This window comes from Triturus cristatus, chromosome 10 (assembly GCF_964204655.1).
Source record: "Triturus cristatus chromosome 10, aTriCri1.1, whole genome shotgun sequence".
Classification (NCBI taxonomy): domain Eukaryota; kingdom Metazoa; phylum Chordata; class Amphibia; order Caudata; family Salamandridae; genus Triturus; species Triturus cristatus.
Window position 1 is genome coordinate 1,223,298,390 of NC_140593.1, and position 27,024 is coordinate 1,223,325,413.

The following is a 27,024-nucleotide window of genomic DNA, read 5'->3' on the forward strand; positions in this document are numbered from 1 at the left end:
CTTCATATATTTCGAGATAAAGTTTGTGCCTCGGTCGCTGACGACTTCTCGGGGGAAGCCCACCCGGGAGAAGATCCCCATTAGGGCCCGGCCGACCACCGGAGCTGTTACAGTTCGCAGGGGCACAGCCTCGGGGTAGCGGGTGGCGTGGTCCACCAGTACCAGGATGAACCGATGTCCTTGTGCTGTGCGGGGGTCCAGGGGCCCCACAATGTCTATTCCTACCCTCTCGAACGGGGTGGTGACCACTGGGAAGGGTTGCAGAGGTGCTTTGAGCTTGCGGCCGCTCTTCCCGCTGGCCTGGCACGTGGGGCAGGACCGGCAGTGGTTGAGGACGTCGTTTCGCATCCTCGGCCAGAAAAAGTGGGTCACCAGGCGACTGTAGGTTTTGTCCTGGCCCAGGTGTCCAGCCAGGGGGACATCGTGGGCCAAATTTAGCAGGAAGTCTCTGAAACGGAGGGGCACCACCAGCACTCGACTGGCCCCTAACTCCGCGATTCTTTGTTCACTGTATAACAGGTCGTTATCCCAATAGACCCAATGGGCTCCGGTGGAGTCCCCTGCGCTCTGGGCGATGGCTTGCTGGCGGAGTCCCTCGAGAGAGGGACAGGTCTTCTGCTCCTGGCGGAACTGTTCCTGGGTGGGCCCCCCTTCTTGACGCCACTGAGCCAGGCCGGGAAGGTCCTGGGGCTGGGCGACCCCTTCGGGGGTTGGCTCTGGGGGGCCGGTATAGTCGGTGTCCTCTACTGGAGCGATCGGGGGAGGAGGTGCAGGCCATTCTGGTTCTTCTGGTCGGGGGATGGCACGGGCGGCCATGGACCGGGTGGTTACGCACGCCCAGTCCGGGAGGCCCAGCATCCCCAGGTGCTCTCTTCTTTCGACGGCGGCCCACGGGGAACTCTCAAGATCATTCCCCAGGAGACAGTCCACGGGGGCATCATCCCGGACCGTCACCTTCAACATGCCGGAGACCCCTCCCCATTCGAAGGGGACGCAGGCCATCCGACATAGACTCTCGGAATTGTCGGCTGAGCGGACGGGGCAGAGAATGTTCGGCAGGATCTGCTCTGGTTTTACCAGGTGACAGCGGACGGCCGTCACACTGGCCCCTGTGTCACGTAGGGCTTCGGCCCGGCGCCCATTAATGTTCACCCACTGGCTATATTTTCTGGTGTTGGCGGGTAGGGGAGCCCGCGGGACCATGTCTTTTCCCCCTAGGCACGCTAGAACCATGGCGGCCGGTTCCCACTCTTGTTGTGCCTGCTCATATTCTTCTTGTTCCTCGGAGATTTGTTCTCCCCCCAGGGCGGCGGCAGCTACCTGGCGGGGTTTTGGCGTTTGGTTCTGCGGGCAGTTCGGGTCATTGGCGTAGTGGCCGACTCGCTGGCATCGGTGACACGTGACGTTGGCTCGGAACCCCGGGCGCATCGGGGGGTTGCCCCGGCCGGCCGGCCCCGGCGGGGTGCTGGCCGCGGGCGTGGCCGGGACGGTGTCTCTCCCTCGCCCCTGGCCTCCTCTTCCTCCTCGGGTACGGTGCTGACCTTGGTTGTTCCGGTTTTGCTCGTGTGGCCCTCTCCGGCCCACTCGGGTGCTTTCCCACCAGTCAGCTTCGGCGGCGAGTTGCCGTGGGTCAGTCAATTTACTGTCGAGGAGGTGCTGCCTGAGCTCGACGAAGCAGTTGTTAGACAGGTGCTCCCACACCATGAGATTAAAAAGTTGCTCGTAGGTCGTTACGTGGCTTCCCTTGATCCAACCCTCGAAGGCTCGGCTGAAATAGTTGACATATTCCACCCAAGTTGTACCCGGGATCCGGGCGCAGTCTCGGAACCTCTGGCGGTACATTTCGGGTGTGAGCCCATATCGGGTGAGGAGGGCAGCCTTCATGTGGTCATAGGATGACATCTGATGGTCTGGGAGCTGCAGTAGGGCATCGCGGCCTTCGTTGACGAACCTCCCCCATAGGCCGGCTCCCCAGTCACTCCGATCGATCCGGTGGGAGGTCATGGCGATCTCGTAGGCTTTGAACCACTGTTGTATGTCGTCCTCTCGGACATACTCTCGGACAACATCCTTGGGGATGTGGACTTTCTTTTCGGTTGCTCCCGGGGTGCGCGGTCGCTCAGGCACCTCCGGTTCTTTGTTCTGCTTCCGTAGTTCTATTTCTGCCAGTTTGCGCTCGTGTTCGAATGTTAGTCTTTTTTCTTCGAGCTCTCTCTGCCTCTGTTTTTCTTCCCGTTCTTCTCGGAGCCGCAGATGTTCTAGGTTCAGTTTTCGCTCGGCTAATTTTAGTTCACCGTCCATTTTGAGTCGTGCCATTTCCAACTCATGTAATCTGTTTTTTTCTCTTTCTTGGATCTCTTCCTGCGAGAGGCCCGTTCCTCGCTCCTCGGGAGCCGTGGCGTTCCTCTCCGATGCTGCACCGTTTTGGTCTGGGGATCCGGCGACCCCGGTTTCCGCCCACGACTCAATGGCGTGCTTAAAATCGTCTTTGGTACTCAGGCCGGTGGTAGCAATGCCTAGTTCCATGCAGAATTGTTTCAGTTCACGATGGCTATACTCTTCCAATTTATCCATCTGGAATTTCTCGGTGGATCCGCTCTCTTTGGTTGACATCGTTGTTTTGTCGTGGGGTGAGCTACTCTCTGTACGATTACGCGTTGATTCGGATCGCGCCGCTGGCCACCAATGTTAGACGGACCGGGAGGGTCGGCCGAGGACAAGGGGAGAGGTCTCCGGGGAGAGCCGTCTCCAGCGATCGTACAGATGAATAACTTCCCCCCCACAGATATACACCACACAAGGATAGGATTTAACGTTCTTTATAGGTGATTTCTTAAGGTACGATGAAATGGTACAAGGAGGTCTGGACTCAGGGGTCCCCTCGATTCTAGTCTCTTGGTTTGGGAAAAGGGGGTAGCGGGACAGTCTGGTTACCAATCTGGTAGCTGAGATGGTATGGTGGATAGCTCACAATCCTCGAGCTCGGTGTTCTAGCTTGGACGGGCCGCTGCAGCGCCAGCAGGTCCCGGTGAGGGTGGTCGTTACACGGTCCGCGGCAGCGCCAGCAGGTCCCGATGAAGGTGGTCGTTACACGGTCCGCGGCAGCGCCAGCAGGTCCCGATGAAGGTGGTCGTTACACGGTCCGCGGCAGCGCCAGCAGGTCCCGATGAAGGTGGTCGTTACAACGGTCCGCGGCAGCGCCAGCAGTTCCCGACGAGGATGGATGATGCAGAAGGCCGCGGCAGCGCCAGCAGGCAGGACGATATTTCACAAGGCAGGGCTACGGCAGCGCCAGTAGTCCGTCAAGGCTGAGTTCTTCTCGGTGTCTCTCGACTCCAGGATACAACTGCCTTCCTGCTCTGGAGCTGCCCTAGTTATAGGTCTGGCGCCCTTTGATGTCCGGACCCTCGCACTTGGAGGTCGGGGGGTCCGGGATGAGGGAGTCCAGACACCCAGCAGGGGGTGGAGCCAGCGCCTGGGGGAGCTGGAGGGCGATCGGCACCTGGCAGGGGAGAGCCATCGACACTTCTTTCTCCCACTGACCTGCCAAGTGGTCCGTTCACCTCCTGGGTGGATGGTGGTGCCGGGATGTCGGGGCCGGGCCAGGCCCAGGGTTAGGGTCGAGCTGAGGCCACGCGGCCTCGTGGCGCAGTGTCCAAGATGGCGGCTGATCCGGCCGGGGGAGCCGGTAGTGGTTCGGCCCCATGATACATGGCTGTCCGGGGGCAGGAGTTCCGTTGGGAGACGGGGTGCGGGTTGCCCTTGTGGGTAACACCTGGGAGTCCAGGGCTTGGGCCTTGTCATGCGGGGAGGGAGCAAGCCCTTCATGTGGCCTGTCCAACACCCGTCAACCTTTGAGAAGGGACTTCCAATGTGCGGCAACACGTGTTTCTGCATTTTTCATAACTTTTGAACCATTTGAGTTCGAAACTATTTTTACTTGTTAAAATCTGCAGGTTATGCGGCAGGTGATGCATTATGTGGCAAATGTGGCAGAACCATAAATATTCCAAAAACAGTGCAGCTGCACTCAATTAATTCCAGTGCCCCTGGGTGTAATGAATTTCCCTGCTCGATACCGAGGCCCACACTGAGAAGAGCAGCTTTGAACATCTGCATCCCTGATGGTTTCGTTCAATAGTCCCTCTTTCAGTGTTTCTTAAGTGCTGCACACCACTTAAAGGCCAATTTAGACTAACCACATCTTTTTCAAACATGGCCAGCCTTTCAATTCACAAATCTATAAAAGTTTTTTTTTAATTGGGACAAATCAGTATTTTACGCAGCAGGGGGAATGTTCGCGCGTCAGTGCGGCGGCGCAAACATGGCGCTTAACCGCACCGCGCCATCCTTGCAGCATCCCCACAAACCTCTTGTTTGCCTCCTGCCAGAAGTCCCTAGATAGGGTTGTTGGCACGTTGGAAATGAGATGAGAAGCGGCGACTATGGTGTCTTCACTCCCTCTCAGTGCTGGGGTAGACCAGAAAGAACACTGGTAAGCACACCGACCTGCAGTCTGAGCTCCTCCATCTTGGGAGGGGCAATGATTGGGCAAGTGAAGCAGCACTTTGGGTTAAATCAGGCACTTGGCATTTTGTCGTTAAGTGTGAAATTCCCTGACTTTTCCTTGCATGACACTTCTAGGTTTTCACTTCTCCCCCTATAAATAAGAGAGTTTTGGGGGCAACTAGGCAAGGCGAGACTGGACAGGAAGGAATCCTGCCTGGAAGAGATTAGTTTTCAGGAGGCGGCAGAGATAGGAAAGCCCTTTCATAGAGCTGGTCGAATGCAGGACATGTGCCACAAATCGGCAATGCCCCCTTTGCCCTATTTAGTCCCGGGCGCCCAGCTGAGGGTAACAGGCTGGAGTATTTACCACACCTGGTAGCGACACATTACCCCAGGGGAGGTTTTTACTAGGTCTGGGGAATACTTCCTAATCCAAGTTTTCAACCGGGCAATAAAGCATTACAGACAAAACTTGAATTCAACACCCCAAATGTTACGCTGTTTCGTTTTCATTCCTTTCTGCCTAATACATTTCAGCCAGGGGCGTAACACAGGCCCCCGCATCCCTGGCGGTGCGGGGCGGCCGGAGCTGCAGGGGCCCCCCTCAGCACAGTACTCAGGCCCAATAGCTCGGATTAAATCCGGAGCGGGGGCCCCTTGGTGTGCGTGGCAGGGGGGCCCCCTCAACTTTCGTTACGCCACTCATTTCAGCGGGTTTTACCTGCTGAAACCTGTCACAGGGAAACAGCGAGGAGGCGACGTTCATCACATGTCTCTGAATTAAGGATTATTCACAAACTCCTCTTTGCTCAGAGATCTAGACTGAGCCCAGACATCTTTAGCAGGTCTGCACAGGGAGCAGAGGACGTTTTACAATTGTTATTCCACATCTCCCAAACCTTATATAACCCCATCATTTGTGTCATGGTGTATAGTAGAACAACTGTACACAATGTACAAACGTACAAGAATCGAGGATGAAGGTATAAGCTTGCCCTGCCCTAACTTTCAATTGTCTTTAGTTGGTCGCAGGTGTCTGCACCTTGTGTCCCTTCCAGAGCTTGTTCCACAGTTAGTCTCATGAACTTTCAGAATTCGCCCCATCTTAAGGTGGGGTTACTGGAAAATAAAAACTTTACGCTGCTTAAAACAGTCGGGGTGCGCCACTTTGGAACCTGAAACCAGCGCCCCGTGGAGATGGTAGTGCCTGTGTGATGAGGTCACAATCAATCCTGCCAATGAAAGCCACGCAGGGTCTCTGAACGGACACTTACCCCACCTGCAGGCTGCTTTCTTCTCTCAACTGGTCTTCTGCCACCTGGTGGCAACACAAGACTCTGCATCTCAAGGCTGTGCATTGGAACGGTGGGGTGCACGCCTGGCAGCTCACTGTGGTGCACGCAGTGTTCACAAGCGCCTCATTCCCTCCCGTGCCCCCAGCACGGGCAGCCGTGCAGCACTGTCGCAGGTTCAAACCGTGCACCCTGCTCCATGCGCAGGGCGCATCGGCACGTGGAGCTGTCACTCAGTGAGCACAGCTCCCCTGTGCGTCGCCACTGGGACACAGGCGTTTGCGTCATGGGCGTCGATTCACCAAAACACCAGGGGCAGCAGAAGTGACATCACACACCCTTTGATCTTAATGACATCACAGGAAGAGATGTCCTATGACCCTCGACTCTGATTTTTTTTTCTAGGGAGTCATGTCACATGACCCTAATCATGATAATACCCCAATAATTGATATCGCAGAAGTTCCATACTAACTTCATGATTAATATAACAACACAAGACAGACAAACATCTATTTTACATACTACCTGTGTTACAGTGCAACTTGCTCTCTGAAATTTCTGTGACGTAATACTTGCGTTGTATGGTAGTGAGCGACCGAAGTGAAAACGCCAGGCATCTACTAGGGATTTCCCCCCCCCAAGAGAATGCTGAAAAGAATGCCATCCTACAGCGCATGTGAAAGCGCAATGCCACATACATTGGCTAAGAAGTCATAGGCTCTGATATGGCCCGCATTACATTTTCAAACCCTTTCATGGTGTGCCAAGACAGTGAAACTGACGCTCCCAGGAGTGAACCCCATTTTTTTCTAAGTGTGCTATGAATTCCAGTATATGTCAAAAGCTAGCTCCATTCTTCAGGGCCGGCATTTTGTGATGGGCGCACCATCTGCCAGAGGGCGCACAATATGCCAGTGCCAGGATCTTTCCATGTGTGCCCTCCGTGTATCATTGGTGTCTCTTGTCATTAAACATCACCTCAGTGTGTCAGGGCCAGCACTTGTCATGGTTGCCGCCCTCTCATGTGACAGAATGTCTCCCTTTGCGCCAAGAAATACCTTCGAGGCGCTACTACCGAAATGTTTTCACAGGTGCCTCATATGCCAAAAGATACCCATAGGATGCCATCACCAGTATTTTACCACGGGTGTCCAATCTGCCAAGAATTACCTCCAGTGTGCCACTGCCCGTATTATTTTCCCAGGTCTCTTTCATGCAAAGATTTCCTCCATTATTCCAGCACCCAGATTTTACCACAGGTGTCTCTAGACGATGTCTGACCTAACCACAGCCCCAGCCCCAGGAACCTGACGTCTGTGCCAGTCGCAGGAACCTGACGTCTGTGTCAGCCGCAGGAACCTGACATGTGAGCCAAGGACAGGAACCTGACGTCTGAGCCAACTCCAGGAACCTGACCTCTGAGACAGCCCCAGGAACCTGACGTCTGAGTCAGCCGCAGGAACCTGACATGTGAGCCAAGGACAGGAACCTGACGTCTGAGCCAACTCCAGGAACCTGACCTCTGAGACAGCCCCAGGAACCTGACGTCTGAGTCAGCCGCAGGAACCTGACATGTGAGCCAAGGACAGGAACCTGACGTCTGAGTCAGCCCCAGGAACCTGACCTCTGAGACAGCCCCAGGAACCTGACATCTGAGCCAAGGACAGGAACCTGACGTCTGAGTCAGCCCCGGGAACCTGACGTCTGAGTCAGCCGCAGGAACCTGACATGTGAGCCAAGGACAGGAACCTGACGTCTGAGTCAGCCCCATGAACCTGACCTCTGAGACAGCCCCAGGAACCTGACATCTGAGCCAAGGACAGGAACCTGACCTCTGAGTCAGCCCCAGGAACCTGACGTCTGAGTCAGCCGCAGGAACCTGACATGTGATCCAGGGACAGGAACCTGACGTCTGAGCCAACTCCAGAAACCTAACTTCTGAACCAGCTGCAGGAACCTGACGTCTGAGCCAGCTGCAGGAACCTGACGTCTGTGCCAACTCCAGGAACCTGACGTCTGAGCCAACCCCAGGAACCTGACATCTGAGCCAACTCCAGGAACCTGGCGTCTGAGCCAACCCCAGGAACCTGACATCTGAGCCAACTCCAGGAACCTGACGTCTGAGCCAGCCGCAGGAACCTGATGTCTGAGCCAGCCCCAGGAACCTGACATGTGAGCCAACCCCAGGAACCTGACGTCTGAGTCAGCCGCAGGAACCTGACATGTGAGCCAAGGACAGGAACCTGACGTCTGAGCCAACTCCAGGAACCTGACCTCTGAGACAGCCTCAGGAACCTGACATCTGAGCCAAGGACAGGAACCTGACATGTGAGCCAAGGACAGGAACCTGACGTCTGAGCCAACTCCAGGAACCTGACCTCTGAGACAGCCTCAGGAACCTGACATCTGAGCCAAGGACAGGAACCTGACATGTGAGCCAAGGACAGGAACCTGGCGTCTGAGCCAACTCCAGGAACCTGACCTCTGAGACAGCCTCAGGAACCTGACATCTGAGCCAAGGACAGGAACCTGACATGTGAGCCAAGGACAGGAACCTGGCGTCTGAGCCAACTCCAGGAACCTGACCTCTGAGACAGCCCCAGGAACCTGACATCTGAGCCAAGGACAGGAACCTGACGTCTGAGTCAGCCCCAGGAACCTGACGTCTGAGTCAGCCGCAGGAACCTGACATCTGAGCCAAGGACAGGAACCTGACATGTGAGCCAAGGACAGGAACCTGACGTCTGAGCCAACTCCAGGAACCTGACCTCTGAGATAGCCCCAGGAACCTGACAACTGAGCCAAGGACAGGAACCTGACGTCTGAGTCAGCCCCAGGAACCTGACGTCTGAGTCAGCCGCAGGAACCTGACATGTGAGCCAAGGACAGGAACCTGACGTCTGAGCCAATTCCAGGAACCTGACTTCTGAACCAGCCGCAGGAACCTGACATCTGAGCCAAGGACAGGAACCTGACTTCTGAACCAGCCCCAGGAACCTGACGTCTGATCCAGCTGCAGGAACCTGACATCTGAGCCAAGGACAGGAACTTGACGTCTGAGCCAGGGACAGGAACCTGACTTCTGAACCAGCCCCAGGAACCTGACGTCTGAGCCAGCTGCAGGAACCTGACGTCTGTGCCAGGCCCAAGAACCTGACTTCTAAGTCAGCCACAGGAATCTGACATCTGAGCTAGCCTTAAAAACCTGATGTCTCCGCTAGCTGCAGGAACCTGGCCTCTGAGACAGCCCCAGGAACCTGACGTCTGAGCCAGCTGCAGCCCTGTGTCCTGCGAGGCACCTCTCTCTGCCCCTTGCCTCTTGCTAAAGAGTTAACTGAACAGCTTTCTTTCATGAAAACACAAGTTTCCTGTTTTCATGAACAGTGTCAGCGCAGCAGGCCAGCCCTCTCAGCCTCCTCTCCAGGCGCCTGATGACAGGCGGAGGAGGGGGCTGAGGGGAGATCTAGCGACACAGTGCTGTTTCAAAATACAACGCTCTGTTGCTGGATGAATGGATTGTTGTTGTCTGAGGAGCGTGTTCTACAATGACCTCCTCGCACAGTCACAATCCATTGTATTCAGCAGACACACTGCGCATGTGCCAGGCAGCCCAGTACATCTTCTAAAATGTGGTTGTCACACATCTGTGCGTCCCTGAGGCCAATGAGGAGCCACGCAGAGCAGCAGGGGCGGAGCCCCCAGGACTGTCCCAGCTTCTGATAGGACGGTGCTTCCAGACCAATCAAACAGCTGGGTGAGGGACTGAGATGCGTCCTCCCCTTTTCAAAACCTGGCTTTGCCATTTACAATACCAAGGCTCGAAGCTGGTTCCCCACCTGCAAAGTTGGCAGCACACCCTCCACCGTATTTAATAGTGCAAGTCATGTATGTGTGACCTATCCGGCGTAACATTCAGATTCCCATCGGTGGCTTGGGAAATGGTTGGGATAGCGAACATTCATAGATGTCTTCTATGACGGGCAAGGGAAAGTCAATCGGACAGGTGTGCTGGTTTCCAGTTGGTGGCGGACCCCTGCTTTGTGAGGGTGTGTGAAGTGAAGATTACACGTCACAGCCCCTCTAAACACAGGCATGCACCTACAACTAATTCAAAGGTAGCTACGAGGCGTGGTACCGTCCTGTCAACAGCCACGGGAGGAGCAGCCTGTGAAAGAGCGCAGCGTCAGGATCTGGTTCTCCAGATTTCTTTTTATTCCGGGTCACGGGGTCAGGAAGAGCGGTCTTTAGTTACAGCTCTCAGCAGGGCAGTTGTTCAAGCCTTAAGAAGAAGGCTGAGCCCTGCAAATCTGGGATTGCTGTGAGCGCCCCAATGAGACTGAAAGGGGCATTAGGATGAGCAGAGGAAGAGACCGGAAATCCTGAGCCTCTTGTCTGATTCTTGAATGCAGTTACGTTTACAGACCACTAGGGGTACAGCTTCTCTGAGCTCTCCTTCCCCCACGCATTCTAGAGACTATGAGGTAGCTTTCTTCCTCTCTACATTCATGGCTAGAGGAGTCCCACCCCGAAACGGCGGAACCGGGTTCGAGTCTTGGCAGGGACAATCAAAACACCTATGATTCTGGGAAAATCAATGAACCTAAACGGTCTGATACCTTCGGGTCTAGTTTGCGCAACTAAAGCTAAAAAAAAAACGTATAATTTTAGTCACCCAACTCCACGGTACTCCTTTAGAGCATGGCAACCCCTGCTAGCCGCCCCGCCACTCGATGACATATATACTTGTTCCCTGCAAGTTGCGCACAGATTTCTGTTGGGGTGTTTTAACCACACGTGCATTATACTCGACGCACCGCATCCCTGTGACTGGATCCTGAGCGCACACGAGCATCTCTCAGAAGATTCTGTCGATGTGCAAACATTAACAAGCAAGGCAAAGTCTAACTGCGCGAGGCACTGTGAGCATCCTGCGAGATGAATGAGGGCAACCCCAGGCTAATTCTGGTCCTCCCTCCTGGCAGGCTGGGAAGTGGCGCGCACGCCACCTACCTCACTCGATGGACACAGCGGGTACTCTCGGTCCCGGTGTGTCTGGATCAGGAGGCTTCATCTGCCACCACCCTCGCCTCAGCAGCATCACCCTCTGGGGTCGATGTAGCTTTAGAGTCATGGGCATTTCCGCATCGGAGGTCCTGGCTGCTCCACCCAGCTCCTATTGATCCTCTGCCTTTGCTTGCCAACCGGTAGCGCTTGGACATGAATTAATGTAACATCATGCCGGCTTTGCGCCCCAGAGCTCGGGCCGACCAACTTCACGAGAATGAGGGGTGGCACTTAATATTTTTGCGTACCTTTCTGTTCCTTCTGGCCTCGAAGCATTAGTGAAGTGCACAGCAACAGATAACGAGCGGTGCGCGAGAGCGCACGTGCATGCTTTTGTGAGGGAGCAGGCCATCTGTTTTGCATTATGGTGCATGAGTCTGGGCACGATAATGCAAAACAGATGTCGGCCATGCGGGTAACAGACACCAATAGGCTGTGGGTGGGGCAAATACGGGACATGCGCCCGCATTTGCCCAATTGCGTGCTGTCTTTGTTAGAGAGACGCATGCAAACCCCAATAGCCTGCAACGATAACAAAACCACACGCACAAGCGTGTGGTCAGCTTTCTGAAGCCCCTACAAGAAGTCTCGCGCAGCGCCAGCAGGTTTGCGCACTGCAACGCTAGGCGTGAGACCTAAAAATGTTCTTCCTCTGTGCATGTGAGTTTATGTGTGAGCATGTTTGTGAGTTATTGACAATGATTAAGATTGAGTCAGTGTGTGAATGTGTTTGAGTGTCAGAAAGAGTGAACCTGAGTGGGAATCTGAGTCTGAGAGAGTATGTGAATAATTTTAAGTTAGGGCGAGGAAGTGCGTGAAGGAGTGTGTGGCATAAGGGAGGGCAAAGCAAAATGCAGACCCTGAAATACTGGAAGAAATATTTGACATAAGGGTACACCTATAGCGAAATGCTGATGCTGGCACAGTAGAGACAATTCTTTGCTTTAGAGATGGCAGCCATGGCACATTGGGGTAGAGTGGGCGGGGTTGGGGAAATCAAACTGTGATGAAATGCTGCCTGTGAAATACTGAAGATAATTCTTTGCATATTGGCCAGCCATGGTATTTGGGCTATTCCAGTAGCAAAATGTAGGTACTGGAATATTGTATGTTATTATTGTCATGGGGGTACCCATAGCAAAACGCTGGCATGGTACAATGATGGTAATTCTTAATATAAGGGCAACTTTGAAAGCAAACTTTGAAGAAACAAGGTGAATTCCTGGCAAGTGTCACACCCCACCATTTTCAAAGTTCACCAGCTGCCATTGAGCCCCGAGAAGTGGAGGCGCTCCTGAGAGACCAAGAAGAAGGAAAAATAATGGAAAATTAAAATTCAAGCTCTGAGAATCTTACGCCAGGGGAAGATTCCAACAAGTGGGAAAGATCACTGGGTGAAAGGGGGCGGGGGACAAACAGATCCTTCCAGTGCTGACTCCTCACCTCTCAGACAGTGCTTAATTTAAGCCAATGGTTTCCGGTGCTTGTCACCTGCCCTTATTCAACACTGGTGCTTGTGACAGCCTGACACAAGGTGGCGCTGTCTGGCTAATTTAGACATGACCACAGCAACAGCTAATTATTAAGTCAATGTACATTAGAAATGATTATTACCTGCAGCCCAGGCCATTCTTGTAGCTTTGGGGGCCTGAAATAGTCAGAATTGTCACACTTGCAGGAGTGTGATGGTTAGTAGTAATGTTACTGTCATTGGCAGTATGGCTGGGGCAATGTGTGGTGCAAGCTGCGGTGGACTCCTGGTGAGAGCCCTGGCATTTCTTTTTATACAAATTAAGCACTGCTCTCAGCGTCTTTTATTTCCACGCAGCCCCACCCCGGAGATCAAGTGGGAGCGCCTTAACGGGCAGATGCCAGAGAAACGCGTCACCTACCTCAACTTCCGGAAGTTGCTGCAGATCAACAACGTGGTGGAGGAGGACGACGGCGAGTACCAGTGCACAGTCAGCAACCAGGAGGGCAGCGCCAAGCACGTGTACACTGTGTCTGTGGAAGGTGCGTTCAAGGGGTGCATGCGGCTGCGAGGTGCTAGCGAAGGGTGCATGCGGCTCAAAGCTCTAGCAAGGGGTGCTTGAAGATGCGAGACACTAGCAAGGGGTGCATGCGGCTGCGAGGAGCTAGCGATGGGTGCATGTGGCTGCGAGGAGCTAGCGATGGGTGCATGCGGCTGTGAGGAGCTAGTGAAGGGTGCATGCGGCTGCAAAGCTCTAGCAAGGGGTGCTTGAAGCTGCGAGACACTAGCAAGGGGTGCATGCAGCTGCAAGGCACTTGCGAACAGTGCATGCAGCTGCAAGGAGCTAGCGAAGGGAGCATGCGGCTGTGAGGAGCTAGTGAAGGGTGCATGCGGCTGCAAAGCTCTACCAAGGGGTGCTTGAAGATGCGAGACACTAGCAAGGGGTGCATGCGGCTGCGAGGAGCTAGCGATGGGTGCATGCGGCTGCGAGGAGCTAGCGATGGGTGCATGCGGCTGCGAGGAGCTAATGATGGGTGCATGTGGCTGTGAGGAGCTAGTGAAGGGTGTATGCGGCTGCAAAGCTCTAGCAAGGGGTGCTTGAAGCTGCGAGACACTAGCAAGGGGTGCATGCAGCTGCAAGGCACTTGCGAACAGTGCATGCAGCTGCAAGGAGCTAGCGAAGGGAGCATGCGGCTGCGATGCGGCTGCGAGGAGCTAGCGATGGGTGCATGCAGCTGTGAGGAGCTAGCGAAGGGGGCATGCGGCTGCAAGGAGCTAGCGATGGGTGCATGCGGCTGCGAGGAGCTAGCGATGGGTGCATGCGGCTGTGAGGAGCTAGTGAAGGGTGCATGCGGCTGCAAGGCGCTAGCTAGGGGCTGGAAGTCAAATCATCCTTTGCAGATTTGTATAAAAGTTTACACATAATTACATTTTTAACAATTTATTTAGTTTAGGTGTTTTGTAAAGCCCTTATTTTACGGAATTTTCTCAATACTTTAATAGAAATGTTCATTGTTTCACAATAAAAACTAATTCTGGGGGAAACGTCAGATGTTTTACATTGAAATTTAAGTTTAGTGGAAATTATTTGCTAAGAATTGTTCGAATTTCATAGCAGTATTAACTGCTGGTGAAAGCTTCAACCTTTTTTTGCAATAATTTGATTTAGTTTATTTTTCTGCAATGTTCACCAGAGAAAAGTAAAATAATGTATTTAGGCCCCTCTGATAGGAAGGATTATTTCACCAAAAGGCAGTCTCATCTCTGGGAGGACAACTAGACAGTGTCTTCATGTGAAAATAAAACAATCCTCATCCGGTGATGTTGAGGTTTTGCGACACAAAAAGATGATTGCCGGAATGTTGAACATTGTCAAACATTCAACCCCAGTCACAGATCTGTGTTTAATCCATTGTTATTTTGCTCGCTACGCTATTCCAGTTTGGACCCAGCCATATACAAATCAGTCTTGACCCTGTGCCTCATGGGGAACAGTCCAGCCCGAACTGCCAAGCGAGGTCCTCCCTGGACCAGAAAACAAGCATCCTGGGACCGGTTTCGGGGCATCACCCCTCATCAGCCAGGTTAGCTTGATACCGGTGGCGTAGCAAGCATGGGACCCACGTCTGGGCATACCCTTCTCACTTAAGATGGAATTGCAGCACAAAACAATGATGGACAGAATGTTGAACATTGTCAAACATTCACTCCCAGTCACAGATCTGGGTACAATTCATAGTTATTTTGCTCACCACGCCGTTCCAGTTTGGACCCAGCCATGTTCAAATCAGCCTCTGCAAGTGGATTCAAGCTAGCCTGGATGATGAGGGGTATTACCCCAAAACCGGTCCCAGGATGCTTGTTTCTGGGCCAGGGAAGACATGGCTTGGCAGATTGGGCTGGACTGTTCCCATGAGGCACAGGGTCAAAACTGATTTGCATATAGCTGTGTGAACTGGGGCTGCAAAGTGAGCTAAAGCACGATAATGGATTTAACCCAGATCTGTGACTGGGGGTGAGTGTTTGAAAACTTTCAGCACTCGGTCCATCATCTCCTGGTGTTTGCTTTGTTCGCGCTAAGTTGGCAGGGTATGCCCAGATATGGGTCCCTTGCTCACTTTACCACTGGATTCAAGCTAGCCTGGCTGATAAGGGGTGTTACCCCGAAACTGCTCCCAGGATACTTGTTTCCGGTCCAGGGAAGACCTGGCTTGGCAGTTCGAGCTGGACTGTTCCCATGAGGCATAGGGTCAAGACTGATTTGCATTAAGCTGGGTCTGAACTGAGGTGGCAAAGTGAGCTAAAGAACGATGATGGATTCAACCCAGATCTGTGACTAGGGGTGAGTGTCTGAAAAGTGCCAGCGCTCTGTCCATCATCTTGTGTTTAAAGTGTGTTGAGGTTTACTCTGGAGTACAAAAATGACTGCTGTGGACATTGGTATCTCTCACCAAAAGACACAAGAAACAGAGCTTTTGTTCAGCCTGTACCTGCTGCACCCTCCCTTGCTTTTCCTTTATGGAGAGCTTGCGGATGCGAACCCCCATGTCCACCAGACAGCTGTGTGCAAAATGGGATACAATGCTTTGGGATCTAATGATCCTTCGAAGGGTGCACAGCAAGAAATGGTCAGAACTAAATCTGCCTTACGGCTGAGTTGTTGCACTTTGCAAGTCACTTGATCGATCGATTGATTGATTCATTGATTGATCCCCAGGTGTCTTCACTCATTCCCTCCTGGCAGGGATGGTGGAGTGACAAATGGCAGAAAAAGCAGCATGGCACCAAGGGCAGGTATCAAAGCCTCCATCTCAATGTGCAACTGAGGATTGTCATAAAAAATGACCAAATATTGTGACATTTCTGTCAGTTTCTCAAAAAGATCAAGAATAAGTAGAGATAAGTTGCCTCGGGCTTAAATGGCAGTTATTTTGCACAAGGAGAGAGGTTTGCAAGATTCAAGAGCTGAGTAGACACTGGTTTCTAGTACAGAGTTAGACCCTTTCACCTTAATGTTAGACACTCCAAAATAGTAAAAGAATACATTTGTGAAGAGGTGGCAAAGGTCAGAGGGATGGAATATTGACTGATGGCTGTTTGGTCCCAGCCGCTCATCATCGATCATCAATTAATCAGGATTTATAAATCACGGCTCATCACCCAATAGGGTATACAGCCACTTGCAGTCCCCGGAGGCTTATTCGAACAGCCAGGTCTTGATGACCATTCGGAATTCTGAAAGTGAGGTGATGGTCCGGAGGTGCGTTGGGAGGCTGATCCAGGTATTTGCTGTGATGCGGGATAAGGACCGTCCTCCACATTGGCTTCAGTAGATGGTGGGAGTATGCTCAAGTGAAAAGGAGGTGAAGCACAGTCTTCTCGATGTTTTTTTTTTTTTTTTTTTTTTTTTTAAGTTTCAAAAACCTTTATTTCAACTTTCAGCAACCATACAGATATGCGCCTACAACCGCATCGGCCGGCTATAATAGATATTGCATGGAGAATTCAACAATCAGTTACACAGCCATTCTGCCGTCAACCCGGGGGCCCGGCGGCGTGTTTGCAGATAACCCTCTGTACGTCAGTGTTATGTAATTCCGGGCAGCCGCAGGTCACAGAGCAATGGAATGTCTCCCCAGGCCCCCTGGGCGCCTGCACAGCCAATATATCCCCATCTTGGGGCGCATCACGTCCACACAATCCACCCCGGATCACCTCAGTACCAGTCACTCTGGGCCATCAAGCAGAGCATCTCGTCACCCACAGCAACCCTCATCTCTTCACCACCACGTCCATTCCAGCCTCAATTGTCCCCGTCAGTGGAGCTAGTAAGCGCCGCTAGATACGCTCGAAACGGATCCCATATGTCTTTTGCCCTGCTCTTCAATGGCTGCGTTTCGGCATATATCACGTTCTGGTCCTGACAGTACAAAACATCCGCCAACCAGTCCTTAAACTTTGGTGCGCGACCCCTACCCCACCTACATGCAACACGCCGTTTCGCCAGCAGCAATACAATGGTGACAAATTTACGGTGCTGCTTAGGCACCGACATCGTATAGCCCAGCAGCATCACTAACGGGTCAAGCTCCACCACAGCCCCCACCATGGCCGTAAGCGCCGTGTGGACCTGCAGCCAGTAGTCAGCCACCCCCGCACACGACCACGCCAGATGCAGAAAATCAGCCCCCTCCGAACGGCACCTCTCACATTGATCAGAATCTGATAGACGAAATCGATATTTCCTAACAGGAGTGTAATACCAGCGCTGCAGGAACTTATAATGGATAATGCGCAATCTGCAGCTTGAGGAAATCCGGGAGGTGAGCTCACAGCAATACGCCCATTGCGCCTCAGTAATGTCCCTACCCAACTCAACTGTCCAACCGCGAAGTGCCTTACATCCAGCAGTCCCGGTGCCCTCTCGAATACTGCCATATAACTGAGAGACTAAATGCCGACCATCCATGGTAGCGAGCAGAACCTGCAACGGCTTCACCAAATCGGGCTCCTGCGGATAATGCGGCAGCACCAGTCCCATCCCCTGCCGCAACCGGAGATAATAAAAGACCTCCAGTGGATTAGGTTGGTGTCCCGCGAAGAATTGTTCCCTCGTCTTAAACTGCCCACTCTCGAAGAGGTCTCCCCAATATCGGATCTTTATCTTAGCACACAACACGCGGAACCCCCCTTCTTGCAGCAGAGAGAGGCCCGGATGATACACCAACGGCAACCGCGGGGCATACAGTAGGCCGGATTTCAGTCTGCGCAATATGCGCTGCCAAGCATCAATCGTGCACGTCACGGAGGTGAGCGGTGTCTCGATCGCAGTCACGGGACCATGAATGAGGCCCCGTAACGGCAGAGGACGAGCCACCCAGTCCTCGACCGCCAGCTGCGGCATATAGGGCGTAGGGGTAATCCAATGATATGCAAAGTGGGCTTGCGCGCTCAGATAATATACCTGAAAATCAGGAACGTCAAATCCCCCTTTACTGTATGGGAGGATGATAGTCGACCAGGCCAGGCGGGGCTGTTTACCAGCCCAGAACAATCGCAGCAATTCAGAGCGCAGCGTCCGGAAAAAGAACGCACCTGGGTAATACGGGATGTTCTGGAAGAAGTACAAAAAGCGAGGCAGCACCACCATTTTAATCAATGAAGCCCTACCCGCCATGGTCAACGGCAACGAGATCCACCGCGACACATCCTCCGCCAGTTTGCTTACGGCTGTGCCATAATTCAGGCGCAGGGTCTCTTCTCGATTCGTCGAGACTCGAACCCCCAAATATCGGAGATCCGAGTCACACCACTCCAACGGGTAATCCAAGGCATATCGGCCGACCGCTGCCGTCAGGGGGAAAAATTGCGACTTCCTCCAGTTAATGTGGATCCCAGATAGTCTCCCAAATACTACAAATTCGCGGAGCAGCGAATTCAGGTTATTCTGCGGATCCACCACATACAGCGTTATGTCATCCGCATACAAGGACACATCAATCTGCCTTTGACAGCATTTGAAGGCACTGTGCTTGTGGAGTTGTCGGATACGACACACCAGCGGTTCAATTGCTATAGCAAACAGTAGTGGGGACAGCGGGCACCCTTGTCTGGTCCCCCTAGTTAATGGGATTGGGGTCGATAGTTCCCCATTGATCAACACTCTTGCCGTGGGTTCAGTATAAAGCAATTTTATCCAAGCGACAAAGATTTTGGGAAAACCCATCCGGTACAGAATAGCGAATAGATAATTCCACTCCACGGAGTCGAACGCCTTAGTTGCGTCCAGGAATATTGCCGCGACAGGCAGTTCCGGCGCAATCATTTGAATCAGGGAGAAGAGCGTCCGCAAGTTACTAGCGGTGGACCTACCCGGGACAAACCCCGCCTGATCAGGGAGGGCAATTTTAGTCATTAACAATGAGAGTCGCGTGGCCAGCACTTTCGCAAGGATCTTGGCATCACAGTTTATGAGGGACAGTGGTCTATAGGAATCATAATCCTCCGCCGCCTTATCAGGTTTCAGCAGGGAGGTGATCACCACCTCTCTCATCGAGCCCGGCAGCACACCCGCCTCCAGAAAGTCTTCATAGACCTCTCGAAGCACCGGAGCCATTATGTCAATATAGCATTTATAAAATTCCGCCGGCAAGCCATCCAACCCGGGCGCCTTGCCATTACTCAACGACATGATCGCTTCCCGTATCTCGTCAAGCTCAAACGGAGCCCCCAGAAACTCCCTGTGTTCATCACTCAACCAGCATAAAGCTATATCGTCTAAGAAGTCCCCAAACTGAACCTCCCCAGCATCACATGCTGTGTATAACCGCTGGTAATGCTCAGTGAATTGCCGTGATATTCCCCTTGTGTCTTGGTAGAGAGCTCCGCTCTGTGCGTGTATCTCTAATATGTGTGAGACGCCCCTCGTAGGCCTAGTAATGCCTGTCAACGCTCGCCCCGGTCTCTCCCCCTCACAATATCGGCGGGCCCGCCAGTGCTTCCCTCTGAAATTGGCTTCTCTTTCCGCCTCTTTCTCATATTGCGATAGCTTGTCCCTAAACTCCTTGTGGGGTGGGCCCATTGGCCCTCGGGCCATGGCAGATTCCAATTCCTTAAGTTCGGCCTCCAGCTTAGCAAGAGTGCTACGTATCAACTTCAAAACTCCAAAGCTCTTGGAGATGTAAAACCCACGAATCGTGACATTAAACGCTTCCCAGATAGTCTCAACACTGGCCACCGACCCCTTATTTCGTGGAAAAAATTCCGCTATCTCCTCCCCCAATTCCGTCTGAAACAGTGGATCCAATAATGCCGTGGGTTGCATACGCCACCGCGGCGTCGCTCTACCGTATCCCGGGATAGCCACCTGCACCAGCACCGGACAATGGTCCGAGTAGGACCGCGGCAAATGCACCACCCTGCCCAAATCAACCGCCAGTCCACGGGACAACAAGCAGTAGTCGAGTCTAGCCCAAGTGTTAGCGTACACCGTGAAGTGCGTTCCCTCACGGACTCCAGCATGCGCAAGCCTCCAACTATCTATTAGGTCACCTTCCACCATTATACCCGCCACCGCATCTCTCGCGTGTCTGTTATATTGGGGGCTACCATCCGATCTATCCAGCCCAGGCGACAATGTGATGTTAAAATCCCCACCCCATATGACATGCATGGATCCAATATTTAGTATCTCGCCCCACAATTTGGTGTAAAACGCAGGCGAGTCCACATTAGGCCCATAACAATTGACAATTGTAATCGTATCAGTTCCCAGTCTGCCCCATAACAATACAAATCTCCCCTCATCATCCACTCGTTCACCCAGGCGTACAAACGGCACCGTTTTTTAAATCAGAATCACTGTACCCCTGGCATATGCAGAATATGAGGAGAAACATCGCACTGCCGCCCACCTATTCGCAAAGGTGTAAGTAGACCTGGGGCCAAGATGCGTTTCCTGCAACAGGGCGACCTGCACTTGATGCTGGTCCAAATAGGCCACCACCTTACGACATTTTCTCGCATCATTCAGTCCACGGACATTCCAGGACATAACCGTTAGTCTAGAGCTATGACTTTGGTCTGTCATCTTCGTTCAGCCATGCATGATCCAGCCCGCCACCCCATCCCATCCTCAGCGCCCGCCCGGGGGGACCCGCCATACCACTCAGTACCCCAGCTACATCCCGCCAGTGAGGCCACAGGGACCCCCGCAGCGTCCGCACTGTACATTCCCAGCTTTTTCCCCTTCCATAACCGACCGACACCATACCATTTAGTTGCATTGCTCTCAGTTCGCCATTGCCAATCATACAAACATACATTTCTACCCTGGTACCCCCCCCCCTCCCACTGTAGCAACCCCCAACCTGCCAGCAGCGTTCCCTCCCCATCCCTCCCATACTTCCCCCAATAACTAGGGCTAACACAACCCTCAACTTCAAAAACACGTGCTAGGGTACTTCCCATCGGGTAACGTATCTAGGCAGCACCACTATGACCCCTCGCATGACAGCCCGCCCGAGCCACAGCACATGTAGCCCAGCCCGGCAGCCAGGAGGGGGCGTCCGGCGCTATAATCGGAGACAACCAGTGGAATACCGTCGACCCCCAATAATGTCCCTTTACCTGTCACAGAAATACAAGCCTGCATCTCATACTACGAGGGACCCCCCATCCTAGGGACCCCGGAAACTGCTTTTAGTACCCTATCCCCCTGTCCTCCCACTCTACTATGCCCACCTGGAGATCCTTTCAAAGTCCATCAACATTAAGTTCTTATAACAGCTCTGGAGCAGCGCCCCACGCTTACCGATGAGTCAATATGTATACACAGTACTGGCCACTCACGGTTCCCCCTCGGCCAGCCGCTCCTGACTAGGGGCCAGGTCCTCATCCGCCCCTGCGTCCAGCCTCCGAGTCCGTTTGATCTGCTTGAGAAAATCCTCCACCTGCTGCGGGTTGGTAAAGAATTTCTGTCGCCCTTGGTGCGTGACCCGCAGCCGCGCGGGGTAGAGCAAAGCATAGTCTATTTGCTGGTTGCGCAGTTTATTCTTGACTGCAAGGAATTTCCTCTGTTTCTCTTGGACAAGTGGGGTGAAGTCCGGGTACAGCGTGAAGGAGTTGCCCTCATATGACAATGACCTCACACTTCGCGCGCCCTTAAGGCCGCGTCCCGGTCCCGGTAATTCAGCATCCGGGCTATAATCGGCCGAGGCGTCGCCCCCGGCTTCGGTCTGGGTCCCAGGGCCCGATGCGCCCGCTCCACTATGAAGTGTGTAGAGAATATCTCTGATCCCATCGCCGCCACCAACATCTTCTCAACATACTCCTCCATTTTACCCACGTTGGTCGTTTCCGTGATACCTACTATGCGTACGTTGTTTCGCCTACTCCTCGCTTCCAAATCCTCATTTTTAGCCGCGATGACCCGTAGGAGGTTATCCATTCTGGAGAGCTGCGTCGTGTGTTGGGTAACCACATCCTCCAAGTCCGATATGCGTTGTTCCGCCTCCTTCAAGCGATTCTCGTGTGCATCCACCTTATGCACTACCGCATCCATGCGCGACGAGAGTCGGTCTACCTTATCCGCGATGGTCGCGAAACCTTGGCGCACCTCGGAAAGTACTGCTTGCAAATTCAGCGCCGCATCCGCCGCACTCCCAGATGTTTCCGCCGTCTCGTCCGGGGGATGCGACTTCTCTTCAGGCGCTATCACTTTTTTGCCTGCCGCAAACGTGAGTTTGGGCTGTCTGGCATCCGTTTTGCCCATCGTTGGCACGGAGGTAAAGGTTTTCCACACCACCAGCTCAGGCCCCGCTGCCCCGCGATCTGGCCTCGAGCGAGTCGCCCCCGCCGCTGCAACAGTGTCCCTTGCGCGTTGCAGGCCACGTGTGTTCAAGCTTCACAACCACACGATCAGGGGGAGCCAGCCGTATTCCTCAGATCCGGGGGGGCAGCATGCCCACAGCAGTGATACCTATCACCACGCTGCCTTCCCTCCGCCAGGCCCAGTGTCCACTCCAGAGTGTCTCTGCTGCGTCCAATACGCTGCGTTGCAATGCCCTCCCGGCGACCAGGGGGGGAGGGGATCGATGCCCCCGCTGTCCCCGCTTCCGAAAATATTCCGGCCTCAAAGGGCCTTCCCCCAACACCAGCAGCCCGAGGCCAGATGCGGGCACTCTGTCTCTGCGTACACTTCGGGGGACAGGGGGGGGGGGAGGAGTCACCTCCGTTCGCTCTCACCCGGCTCTCTGGACGTCCGGTGTGCTCCAGCAAGCCCTCCGGGTCTCCACGGGGTCGGGGGTCCTGCCGATTCGTCTCCGCCGTTCGCGGCCTTCTGCCTCGTTGCCAGCCGCGGCCTCGCCTGGCAGCCTGATCCGAGGTCTTCGCACAGCAGTTTCCGGCGTCGCAGCCGCCGCAACTTTCGATGTCTCGCACTGCGATGTCCCAGCCGCTAGGAGCTTCCGCTCCCGTCCGCACACTCTCGGCAGCTTCCTGGACCTTTGAGGGCACCGACGGCACCCAGGTGTGCCTGCGAACAGGATAAATGACCGGAGTAATGGCACCGGACAGCGGGAGCCTTACGAGAAGGCGTCCATTCGCTAGCGCGCCACCTAGCGTCCCCAGTCTTCTCGATGGTTGATGAAAGTTCAGGCGGTGGTTAATGTAAGCGAATTATGGATCTTTGTTAGACACCCCCAATCTAGGACCAATATAGTAAAAGAGTTCATTTCTGAAGAGGTGGCAAAGGTCACAGAGGGATGGAATATTGACTGGTGGTTGTTTGGTCCCAGCCGCTCATCCTGGAGCTATATTATATGCTCCTGACACAACCTAGGACAAATATAGTAAAGGGTAAATTTGTGAGGAGGCGGCAAAGGTCAGAGAGGGACCGAGGACCGAATGATGGTTGCTTGGTCCCAGCCACTCTGGGGGTGTGTAGTGAGAACAAACGATAACTTGACCCTGATGCACAGAAGTTGTTTTTCATCTGACCCATTGCCCAGCGTAACATATTTAACTGAAGGAAAATGCAAGTTGTGAAGTAAAGGATTTACAATTGTGTTGTGAAATTATTTATTCCTCCCATTTTGTGGGCTCTAAGCTGGACAATGTCTGCAGCAGAGTGTCCTGTGTCTTGAAGTCAGGCCACTCAAGCGTCCTCGGGTCCTTGATCTCTTTTACTGTTCGTGGCCGACAGGAAGTGTTTGAGTGAAGCTCAGGAGCATCTTCTGAAATCTGACCTCCACAGCTCCCTTTCTCTGTGGGCTTCAACGCTCTCACACTCTTGTACAGTGACTGAGAGTTGGCTGAAAGAGCAGCCATTTTGTAAATACAGAATGCAGTTTTCATCATCTCATGGGGCATGCTTTGAGTTTTCACAACCTGGGGGATGTAAGTGAGCCTGTTGTCCATCAATGACACGTTGTTCCCTATTAATCAGAGGTTGGTTTGCCACTGGGAATGGACATCGACTGACTACAGCACTTGTCACCTGCTTACCCAGGAATGAGGGACAGTCAGTCTATGGATCATTCATCTTGTCAAGAACCTCCATGCTTTGACATATTTATGTTCTCTTCCCTGTCAAGATCTGGGTTCTAACAGTATTGCAACTACAGCAAGGGAAGATAGACGCACATCCCAAGATGCCCAGACACAACGACACAGGCAAAAGGTAGTATGTAGGGAAAGGAGGAAAGGAAATGGACTCCTAACTAAAACCATAAAAAGAGAAGAAATACTTCAGATGTGACCGGTGGCGCTATACTTTGATAATTATTCTGTGATGAATCTCTTCTTCGTCTCCCGGCCAGCCAACCTGCCTGCTTGCCTCTCTTTCTATGTCTCTTTGAGTACTACTCTGTCTATCTTGCGCTCACGGTAGCGTTCTGATACCCGCCATCATTTGTTTAGTCAATAAGTTTAGACTGAGGTGATTGGTTGATTCTGGATCAGTGCTTGATTCCAGGTGCCCAGTTGAACCAAGAGTAATCAGTTTAATACTACTTAATTGTTTGATTCCTGGATAATATGTAATTGTTTAAATCCTGGCTAATGACTGGATCCATGGTTGAATCCGCAATAATGGGTTGATTTGTGGTGAATCGATGGAACCCTTCTCACTCAGCTAAATGTCTTTCGGCGGTCACACCTGCCCCTTGCCATATCACCCACATCTGTCGCTTTTGGTCCTTGCAGCTGCCCCTTACTGGATCAAGAAACCAAAGAGCTCTCTGTACAGCCCCGGAGAGACGGCGCGACTGGACTGCGAGGTGTACGGGAAGCCCAAGCCCAAAGTGACTTGGAAAATTAATGGAGTGCCTATAAAGGGTGAGATCTCCTTGTTATGCTATGTTTTTATGCTATGTGTATTTGTAAAGTGCACTATGACCCGAGAGGGTATTCTGATGCTGAGCGGGTGTGTGTGCCTAGCCCTGCTTATTGTAGGTTTGTTAATTGAAAAGCCAGAACTTCAACCTCTTGCAGAATTCGAGAAGAGCAGAGGGGGCTCTGATGTGGATTGGGAGGCCAGTCCTCGCTTTATGAGCGATGTAACAGAACACCCGTCCTTCTGATCTAGTTCCGTGTATGTGTGGGATGTGTGTGTGTGTGTAGGAGTCCTGCGGAGCGGAGGTGTCTGGGTGGTTGGTGAAAGGAGATGAGACTGTTCAGGTAGGAGGGCCCTAAGATGTGTGGTGCCTCGAATATGTGTGCGAGGAGTTTGAAATAAGCGGATTTGTGACTTGGGCGCCAGTGGAGCTTCCTGAGGTGTGGTGTGATGTGAGTTGTGTCAGTGGCCTGTGCCTTCTGGCTTATGTCTTTAGAATGTGATGCCCGGAGTTCTTCCTCCAGATCCTCACGCCTTCATCTAAAGACACCTGGCCAATATTACTATTGTCTCTTTTAGAGTTTCTGAGATGGCATATTCCTTTGCAAACTTTGCAGGTGTTCCGTCCACCACAGTACAAGTGTATTATAACCCACAGCACTTGTAATACAGCAAATAGTATATCTGTCATGTTCACCAAGCTCTTAATAAAGCTGCTCGTGCCTATGAAGGGTGAGACCCTCTTCAATTCCTGCTCAAGTGTAACACAAGTCTCCTGGCCTTGTGCTTATAACGGTGGAGACGTGTGCCTCACCACCTCCTCCTTCTCACACCTTTACCTCATAGCTGGGTGCCTGTAAAGGGTGAGGCCCTCTGCTCTTCCTCCTCAACCCTTTAACTGATGTCCCCTGGGTTTGTGCAGATAATCAGTGAGACTGTTTGCTTTTCTTCCTCCTTACACCTTTATCTCAGTCAACATAGTTTTGTCCCTCTGCTCAAGCCTTATCCGAAGACTCTTGGCCTTCTGCCTGCAAAGGGTGAGACTATTTGTTCTTCCATCTCTCCCCATTACCTCTTTCTTCCTAAGCCTCATGACTTTGTGACTGTAAAACACGAGGCCCTCTGCTCCACCACCTTAAACCTTTACCTGAAGTCGCCTGGTCACGCTCCTCATAGGATGATGCTTGATGCTGTTGCTGTTCCCCTACCTCCTCAGACCTTTCTCTCAAGCACCATGACCTTTCCCTTATGGCTTAAGACCTTTTCAAAGCTTCTTCTTGGTCCTCTGCGCCTTCTTGCTCCAGTGTGTTATTTGGAATACAATGGAAAGAGGAGGTTCTGCAAAGACCCTGGTTGATTCTTTTGTCGAACAACAAAACATCTCACTTCCTGTTAATGGAATACACTGAGAACCTGTTGGGGGGATGGGGAATGGCGAGCGGTAAGCACTTCAGGGCACATCAGCCTGGAGAACTGTGGTTCTTTACTTCTTGGTGAACACCTTGAACTAGAACCTTCGACTCCCCAGTCCAGTGCTCTCTGGAAGCACACTCACACTACAGCCACAAACAACTCCCTATCAGCCCAGGGGTCCTCGATCGCAGCCCTGCCCTTGCAATCCCTGCTCCCAGCACACTCCTGTGAACACACACTCTCACTAGAGCCTTGACGTCCTCACTAAAAGCCCTGTGCTCCTTTCTAAACACACCTACACTAGAGCCCTGGATTTCTCACTTCTCGGAACACTAGAGCCCTGGAAGACTCTTTCCTCTGACCACACATTCACACTACAGCCCGGGGAGTGCCTCTCCCTACCCTGGGCTCACATTGAGCCTAGGGGTCCTTTCATCTCTCATTACACTTACACTAGATCCCGAAAGTCCTCACTCCTAGCCTGTGAGTCCTGTGCTCCTCTAGACACCCACCCACAGAACTGCCCTGGGGTCCTCTCTGTCTGCCCTGGTCCATGCTCCCAGCCCTGGTCCTCTCTCCCAGCCCTTGCCCTGTCTCACAGCTCTGGGGTTCTCTCTCCCTGCCCAGGTACTCTCTCCCTGGCCCTCTCTCCCTCTCCTGGTCCTCTCTCCCAGCCCTGGGGTCCTCTCTCACAGTCCTGAGGTCCTCTCTCCCAGCCCTGGGGTCCTCTCTCACAGTCATGGGGTCCTCTCTCCCAGCCCTGGGGTCCTCTCTCCCAGCCCTGGGGTCCTCTCTCCCAGCCCTGGGGTCCTCTCTCACAGTCATGGGGTCCTCTCTCCCAGCTCTGGGGTTCTCTCTCCCTGCCCTGGTCCTTTCCGCCTGCCCTCTTCCTCTCTCCCAGCCCTGGGGTTCTCTCTCCCAGCCCTGGGGTCCTCTCT

General features: G+C 53.0%; 1 protein-coding gene across 4 annotated transcripts in view; it reads left to right on the forward strand.

Annotated features, from left to right (window-relative positions):
- The window catches only part of L1CAM (L1 cell adhesion molecule), a 729,162-nt gene that overhangs the window by 596,370 nt on the left and 105,768 nt on the right, over positions 1-27,024 (forward strand). For all 4 annotated transcript variants that reach the window (XM_085629771.1, XM_085629773.1, XM_085629772.1 and 1 more), the window contains 2 exons: positions 12,697-12,881; positions 24,544-24,675. In XM_085629771.1, the coding sequence (XP_085485897.1) occupies positions 12,697-12,881; positions 24,544-24,675 (317 nt within the window). The remainder of the gene's footprint in view (positions 1-12,696; positions 12,882-24,543; positions 24,676-27,024) is intronic.